Source organism: Geospiza fortis, unplaced genomic scaffold, assembly GCF_000277835.1.
Source record: "Geospiza fortis unplaced genomic scaffold, GeoFor_1.0 scaffold1272, whole genome shotgun sequence".
In the NCBI taxonomy this organism is placed as follows: domain Eukaryota; kingdom Metazoa; phylum Chordata; class Aves; order Passeriformes; family Thraupidae; genus Geospiza; species Geospiza fortis.
In genome coordinates this window covers 83,866-92,961 of record NW_005054776.1, presented here as the reverse complement: position 1 = coordinate 92,961, position 9,096 = coordinate 83,866, and the positions used below count along the sequence as shown (strand labels likewise).

The 9,096-nt window shown below is 37.8% G+C and overlaps 1 protein-coding gene across 1 annotated transcript in view; it reads right to left on the bottom strand.

Moving 5' to 3' along the window:
• Window positions 1–2,682: 2,682 nt before the first annotated feature.
• The window catches only part of LOC102041422 (ceramide transfer protein), a gene marked incomplete at its 5' end in the record, with an annotated part of 88,595 nt that continues 82,181 nt past the window's right edge, over window positions 2,683–9,096 (bottom strand). The window contains 3 exons of the mRNA XM_031065431.1: window positions 2,683–4,067; window positions 7,341–7,477; window positions 8,779–8,908. Of these exons, the coding sequence (XP_030921291.1) occupies window positions 7,350–7,477; window positions 8,779–8,908 (258 nt within the window). The remainder of the gene's footprint in view (window positions 4,068–7,340; window positions 7,478–8,778; window positions 8,909–9,096) is intronic.

Here is a 9,096-nt window from a genome sequence, read left to right as displayed (position 1 = left end):
TGGAGTCGTGTATTACTGTACTGTGTCACGCTCTATAGCGACACTGAGGTGCTAGATCGTGTCTAAAGAACAACAAAGCTGGTGAAGGGTCTAGACAACAAGTCTTATGAGGAGAGGCTGAGGGAACTGAGGTTGTTTAGTCTGGAAAAAAATGAAGCTGAGGGTAGACCAAATTGTTCTCTACAACTATCTGAAAGGAGATTGTAGCAAGGTGGGTGTTGGGCTATTTTCCAAAGTAACAAGTGGTAGGACAAGACAAAACAGCCTCAAGTTGCACCATGGGAGGTTTAGGCTAGATATTAGGAAAAATTTCTTCACCAAAATGGTCAGCAGGTTTTGGAACTGGCTGCCCAGGTTGATACCTAAAGATTTTTAGCTTTTTATGTATTCTTCATGTTTTTTTAGCTTTATAGATTTTTAAGGCATGGTTGCAACTTCTAGTACTTTTCCAGCTCTCTTTCCCACAATGAACAAACTGTTATTGATGCATTCTTGGAATTCTGTTTAGTCTTGTTTGTTTGTTTAGCAAGGACATTTTATTTTGCATCATGTAATTGTAGACATAATAAAGGTAGAGCTAGGACATGGGGGAGAGCACCAATGGGGCAGAACCCAGGGGGGAGATTACCTAACCAACTGGTCTTCTAATTGGACAATATTTGCTAGATATAATAATAACCTAATCTTATAAAATTGTACTAATCTAATTTGGGGCACAGTTTTTACCATATTATGCACCTGAAAGCTTTCAAGTAAAGGTTTGCTTTTATATTATCATTTTAACATTGTTTGGGAAGGTTTTGTTCTATTTCCAGGCATCAAGAGAACTGGTGGAGTCACCATCCCTGGAAGTGTTTAAGAAACAACTGGACATGGCACTTTCTGCTATGGTGATGTTCAGTCAAAGGTTGGACTTGATGATCTTGGAGGTCTTTTCCAACTTTACTGGTTCTATGATTCTATGATAACCTCTGTAATATATGCAAACTGTTTTCCTGTCAAATGGTTTCCTTACATTATAGTATTGTATATAACTTTATATACAATCCAAAAGTTGGTTACAAGGTTAAATGTTTTAAATAAGTTTCTCCAAAACACTGGAAGTTAAAAATAACTACAAATCAGGATTTTTCTTCATATTTTCTAATACTTTTCACTTCAAAATACTGGCTTGAAATTTGTGATTTTACCATGGAAGGACCAACTTCTTTTTAATTTTTAAATATTTATCATTAGGAACATAAAGCTATTATAGAACAAAACAGTTATGCTCTATACACTCAAGATATTGAAAAATATGATTCATGATTTCAATCTGTAGATGAATGGTGGCAATTCAAATACAGCGTAATCTGTACAACTTCACAAAAAATACAGATGGACAATCTGATTAGTTAAAAGAGAATCTGCACAACTTCACATCAGCCAGCTCAGCCCAATTAAGTAAAAGGTAATTTTTTTTCCAAGATGTATCAAAATTTTCACAGATAAATTTGTCAAAATAAGATTTTCAGGTTTTCAGACAGGATAACAATGACCATCTCTCATCCTCATTCCCAATACAAGTTCTACAAAATCATTCCCTTCACATCTAGATCAGCAACATTCAAATTCACCAAATGGACACAGATATTCAGAGAACAATATGTGATGGATCAGAAAACTGTCTTCTCAGCCCTTCAAATTTGTTCAGCTTATGAAAACAGACATTCTAGAATCATGGGCTACTTCTGCAAAGGCCACAGCTGTATAAATACTACAGATCCTTTAACAGGAAGAAGAGAACTCAGAATGCACAGATATGTGGCAGTGACTGGAAAGAGGGTTAGGCTCAAAAGACAAGGGGAACTTAAAACGTGAAAGATCCCTTCTAGACGAAAAGACCTAATGGCTACTTGCTCATGGACAATCTGAGATGCTGATAGCTGCCTTTTAAAACTTGTTTTTAAAGCAGTCAATTAATTAATACCTATTTCTCAATTTTGCAACTCCTTCCGTATTCTTTAAGAAGACTTACAACTCTGATTGGGCAGGGCAAGCTGTAGTGAAGTACCAGTGCTTTTATTTAAAAGCAAAATATTATTTACAATTAGTATCTGTAGTTTAATTTTATTTACAGAATTGCAAAAGTACATAATATTTTGTGCAAATGCAACTAATGATATAAGAATTATATACTGGTTTGTAAACTTCCCATACCTTTGCAAAATAAAGTTATCCAATTAAATTAATGAACAGTTAGTTGCTTGTGTTCAACAACTACAAGAAAAGGCAAAAATGGAGTTAAGCTCTTTATATTTTGGACTTTTTTCCCTTTACATTCCCATCAGTAGCTATGGTGGAATTAACCACTGCTTGGTTGATTTTAAAATGAAGAAGTATATTTGAAATATATTTTTTAACATTACTATATAAAATGTTCACTAGTGATGTAGTAAACATACAGCTTTTTATCTTATTTGCCTTACTAGCATTAACATATAGGCACTTTTCTAGATATTCAAATTAATAAAATAACTCTGTAATAAGGCATATTCCATGTACACCATTTGAAAAAGGCAAATAAAAAGGAAAAAGTTATGGAACATGAAAGCTGCATGCATGGGTAATTGTGTGTTATGTATTATTTCATCTCTATAAAGAAAATGAACAAAGTATTTTTTCAACACTGTGCAGATCACATTTAATAATTCACCAAATCTTTATTAAATTGCTATTTTTTATTTATTTTTAGTTACCTACCATACTATAGCAAACAAGACTTTCAGTTTTCTTTTGAGAGAAAAAAATAAATCTGGAACTTTTTTCTTGAAATACACAGGTCAGTGAAACATCCAGCAGTCTCTGAAGAGTTTCCAGCTACAGGACATGGATAAAAGACCTCAAAATCAGTACTAGTCTGCCAGACACTTCTCTTAATGAGCATATCCAGAATCAGAGGCAGGCAAATATCTGACATTTAAATTATCATAGCAAATAGACAGAGCTTTCCAATATGAACTATACATCCTAATAACTGATGAGTTTTTGATTGAGGCAAGTATCAGTGCAACTTATTTTCTATATGAACCTCATACCATGGCTTTATCAAGATGAGAAAAACACATGCAGGATCTGAAAATAATGTACTCATCCTCATTCTAGGTTGGGAATGGTGTCTTATGTAGTCTAAATTACTTCAGTAAATATTATAGTGTACCTTCTCACGGCTTTGGGGAAGCCCCAGATATGCAAGAAAGCAGTCCACATTTATAATGATCAGATGACTTTAGGCTTTCAGGCACTGTCTTGCCCTCTCATACAGAATCTTCCTAGAAATTTCTGGATCATGTTTAATAACAACATTTCTTTAGCACATATTGCATAACTAAAAAATCCAATAGAAACATACCTGGGAAAAAATAAAGCTTTTCACATTCTTATTCCTTCAGAGCCAAAGATCTTCATAAGAGTAAGACAATAGAAAAGGCAAAGTCATAAGGATATCGACAGACCTCAATTATTACCTGACATTTTATGTAACAAGATGATTCATTATAGAAACAAATGGCAATGAACTATGATTATAACAAAACAAAACCTGTTAATAAGTCACTTAGGCTTTACTGAACTCCCTCCCCACCAAAATACTACAGTTTTTTGTGCACATAAAGCACATAGAGTATGCTATACGTGCATTTGTCGTTTGTGCTTTTTAGACATGCACAAAAACTGCACTAATATCTTCGGAATGTTGACAGCGAAATTCTGCAAGTTGTTTAAAATTAAAGCAGTAACCCCTGTTGGTGATTCAAAGCTGTACACATTCTTCCTCTTCTAAAGCAATCAAAATAGCCATATGCATGTTATCAAAACATCTATTGATCATTACACACTGACTCAGCAAAACATTTAGGGGACAGTTAGTATTAAATATTCATCCTCATGGTAATGCAGTGCTTCTTTACTTCAGTATACAAACCCTAGAAATGATAAAAAGACTATAGATCCTTTGTTCCAACATTGAATGCTCTATGCACTTATCGGTCACTTCAAGGTGGAATGCTCACCCAGTCTTGTTCTGATCACTGCAAAGACAAAACACAGTAGTGAAAATTTTGAACACTAATAGGAAAACCAGAACTTGTTAAATCCCTTAAATAGTATCAGCACTATTATCACACTTGAACTGATGGCTAGTGACAGCTATGTTTTAAATGATCCACCTACACTAGTTCTTTAACAATATACAATTAAAAATGAGAATCATTACTGGGCTACCTCTTACAGAAGGATGAAACTACTATGACTTTTGGAGTCTGACAATAAACAGAATCTAAAAAGAGAGTTAGCCTATGGCATACATAGAAAAATGATAAAACCCCATTTTCAGAGAATCATAGAATATAGGAGTTGGAAGGCACCCACAAGGAAGATCGAGTCCAACTCCTGACTCTGCACAAGACATCCCCAAGAAGCACACCATGTGCCTGAGAGTATTGTCCAAATGCTTCTTGAACTCAGACAGGCTTGGTGCTGTGACCACTTCCCTGAGGAGCCTGTTCCAGTGTCCAACCACCCTCTGAGCGAAGAACCTTTTCCTTATATCCAAGCTACATATCCCCTGACTCAGCTTCATGTCATTCCCTTGGGTCCTATGACTGGTCACCACAGAAAAGAGATCAGTTGCCAGCCTGCTTGCCTGCTTCTGCTCATGAGGCAGTTGTAGACTGCAATAAGGTCTCCCCTCAATTGCCTCTTCTCCAGGCCGAACAAACCAAATGACCTCAGCTACTCCTCATATGGCTTCTGCTCAAGGCCCTTCACCATCTTCATGGCCCTCCTTTGGATTCTCTCCAATGGCTTTATTTGCTTATTATATTGAGGTGTCCAAAACTGCACACAGGACTTGAGGTGAGGCTGCACCAGTGTAGAGCAGAGTGGGACAATCACCTCCCTTGACTGGTTCATGATGCTGAACTTAGTCACCCCAGCACCTGGTTGAGTCTTATGACTACCAGGGCACACTCCTGACTCATATTCAACTTGCCGTGAACCCAAACGCACAGATCTCTTCCCAGGGGCTGCCCTCCAGCCTCTTGTTCCCTAGTCTGTATGTACATCCACGGTTGTCCCATTCCAGATGCAGAATCAGTCACTTGCCTTTGTTAAACTTCAAATGATTGGCTCCTCCCAATTTAGTGTCATCAGCAAATTTACTTAGTATCTTTTCGAGTCCTGTGTCCGAGTCATTTATGAAGATGTTGAAGAGTACTGGCCCTAAAATGAAGCCCTGAGCTTTAAAACGGAGCTTTACTGAAATCCCAGAAGATTACATTAACTAGCTTCCCTTGATCAACTAGGTGGGCTACCTTGTTATAAAAGGAAATGAAGTTTGTCAAACTGGACTTTCCCCTCATGAAGCCATGCTGGCTGTGATCAGTGATTGCGTTGTCCTTCAGGTGTTTTTCAATAACTCCCAGAATAGTCTTCATAATTTTACCAGGCATTGAAGTGAGACCGACAGGTCTGTACTTACCAGGACCGTCCCTCTTGTGCTTCTTGAAAATTGGGATAATGTTACCGAGCATCCAGTCAACTGGGACCTCTCCAGATTCCCAAGACCATTGAGAAATCATTGAGAGTGGCCTCACGATGACATTAGCCAACTCTTTGAGCATTTTTGGATGAATCTCATCAGGTCCCATAGACTTATAGGAATCCAGCTGGAGCAGCACATCCTGCACAATTTCACTATTGACTGGGAGTTTGTCATTCTCGCAGCTGTGATCCTCTAGCTCAGGGCTCTGGGGGTCCCAGAGGCCATCATTGGTATTTATGAGAGAGGTGAAGAAAGCAGTAAATGTCTCTGCTTCATCTGTGTGCCTGTTTGTGAGGTGACTGAATTCATCAAGCCACAGACCAATGTTATCACTGATTCTCCTTTTGCTGTTAACATATTAAAAAGCCCTTTTTGCTGTCCTTCACAGTGTTGGCCATCTTGAACCCTAATGGTGCTTTGTCCACACAAATTTTCTCCCTACAGTGGCGAGCAGTATCTCTGTAGTCCTCCCATGTCACCTGACCTTGCTTCCAATGTCCATACACCTTCTTTTTTTGCTTATCTCCAAAAGAAGATCACTGTTCAGCCAAGCCAGCCTTCTGCCTCATCTGCTTGACTTCTGACATTTGGCAGTTGCCTGCTCCTGTGCCCTTAGGAGATGGTGTTTAAAAAGTGACGAGCACCGATGGACCGCAGCACCTTCAAAAGCATTTTCCCAGGGAACCTTACTCACTAGTTCCCTGAACAACCTGAAGTCTACTCTCCTCATTTCCAGGATTGAAGCTTTGCTGACACTTTTTCTCCTGTCAACAGAGATTTTAAACTTGATCGCTTCGTTGTCACTGTGGTCAAGACAGCCACCAATCTCCCCTCACAAGACCCTCTCTGTTAACAAGCAACAAATCAAGGAGGGCATCTTTCCTAGTCAGCTCCCTTAGCACCTGTACCACGAAATTGTCATCCAGGTGTTTTAGGGATCTCCTGGACTTGCTTGTACCAGCTGTGTGGTTAACATCTGTCAAGTTGAAGTCTCCCATAAGGACATGGGTGGTTGACTTAAAAGTGGCCCTTAGTTCCTTAAAGAATAATTCATCAGTGTCATCATCCTTGCTGGGTAGCCTCCATGCTTTATTTGTTTTTCCCTTGATCCTTACCCCGAGAGTCTCAGTGTTGACGGTTGTCACAAGGGTTTTTGAGGTGAAGGAAGAGACGAGATGGGCTCCATGATCAGAAGGCTTGATTTATTATGTTATGATATATACATCTATTATAACTATACTAAAAAGAAAAAGAAAGGAGAGTTTCCAGAAGCTGCTAGCTACCTAACAGTAGAAAGTAAAGAATGATAACACACAAGCCGGCCTTGACAGACTCCACAAGCCAGCTCTGCTGTGACTGGTCACTGAACCAAAACTTCCCCAGGAGACCAATCACAGACCCACCTGTTGCATTCCACAGCAGCAGACAATCTATTGTTTACATCTTGTTTCTGGGGCCTCAGCTTCCCAGAAGGAAAAAATCCTAAAGAAAGGATTTTAGTGAAAAGGATGTCTATGACAGTCTCAGCTGTGCCACTGCCAAATGTGAGCTCCATACCTTCCAGCCCCTCTGTTACATACAACGCCACCCCCACCAAATCGCCTGCCCTGCCTATCCGTCCTGAAGTGCCTGTAACCATCTACATGTATTAAATGCAAGCACTGAATTCATCCTAGAAAGACATTTCTAGATCACATACTTCTGTTTGGCCTTAAATATTTGAAATAGTGAATCAAGAATAAAAAAAATGAATGCATACCTGCTAATGCTAGAATAAAATAGGCTTTCCTGCTGTTTTCTCTTGCACATATGATGTAAAACGCTTCAAGAATTTTGGATATTCTCGTTTTGCCACTGCCCGTAACACTGATGCTGGTGCCCATCCTCCTGGGTTCACTAGAAGTAGACAGTAAGCCAATCATTGAAATTTAACAAATCTGCTAAAAGCTAGAAAAGAAAATTTAAGTTTATATTCCTGTAATTCTTTCTGAAGTATCAGGAAAGGATAATGAGCAGAATTTAAACCCTTTCAGCTTGTATAGCAGCGCTTTCTACTCTTATTACTCTAACTTAGTCCAGTTCTACAATGCTGCTATTTAGAAAATATTAAACATGGTATGTTGGCTTTGAGGAATGCCCAAATGAAAGATGATATTCTTTAAGTACTTCCAAAAAACAATGGAAAGACAGACTCAAGCTACTTCTCATTTCAAAGAACATAGAAGTCAAGCCTTATCTTTTCAATAACTGCTGCATTTGCTTGCAGAGTTGCTACATAGCCAATGTCTTACAAATTATTTTTAAAGCACTTCAAGCAAAATTTGCTCTGATTATAAAATATACTTAAATTCACTGGTCAAATACTTTGCTGAAAAAGATGCCACTTCCCATATAATCACAGTTCAGAATTTGTCAATGAAGATATATATTTTAAATAATTGTGAAACTTCTAAACAAGAAACAAAGGAGCTTACCCCAGAGTTTAACATAATACAGTATTATTCGTACAGGATTTAATATAAGTTGTATCACTCCTATATGGCAAAGATTTACTGAACTCAATTTTCAGATTGTGATTATTTAACAAGCTATGTAATAGGTGGTCAAAAATAATAAGCAGGTGAGATACTTGAAGTATTTTGCAGCTACAGGAGAGGAGATAATAGGTATGAGGTTCCAATACTATAATATACTGCTGAATACTAGGTACAGTAAAAATACAGTTTGGTTTTGCTAACTTTGCATTCAAAAACAAAGATTCTGTCAGTTAAAAAAAAAGTAGACTACATTATACTGTAGTTTGCAAGCATCCTTTCACAAACATGAATTGTGCAAAAAAATTGATAGTAATGCATGAATAAAACCCCCAGATTATTACTAAAACTTAAAGTTCGTGCCAAGTCATGCCAGTTGCAGACATTTCTTCTGCCCACTCCCCCCTTCACCCCAAGGTTCTGTACTTAGGACTGAGCTACACATGACTTTCATTTATTGCTCTCAAAATGCAACACAATGAAAGATCCCATTCACTGATTGATGTAGCACATGAATTTGAGTACTTCTGACCATGAAGACCAGAAGTGTGATCCTATACATAAATTTAACAGAAAACTGCATCAACATTTTTGTTCCCCAGTATTCAGCTCCCAGGAATTAACATATATAATTAATGTCATACTGAATAATTTTAGACTTACCATTAGCTACATATGTAATCTTGCACAGGATATTGTCCCTGCTTATTTCCTTGTTCCCCTCTGGCGGGCTTACTAAAGTCTGACAAATCATAGCAATATTTATTTTGGCACGGACACAACGATTGTTCATCTATCAAAAAAAAAAAAATTTGTAAACTTCAAACTAGGTTTATTTCAGCATATTCGAATGCTAACATTGTAATTTAGTATAAAGTCTAAGGTAGTCCAAAAGTTATGTTTCTGGGAGTTTGCCTTCTAGCACTACATGGATGTGACATGAATGTGAATGAAATGAAAGGTACATGGTGAGTAGGGAAA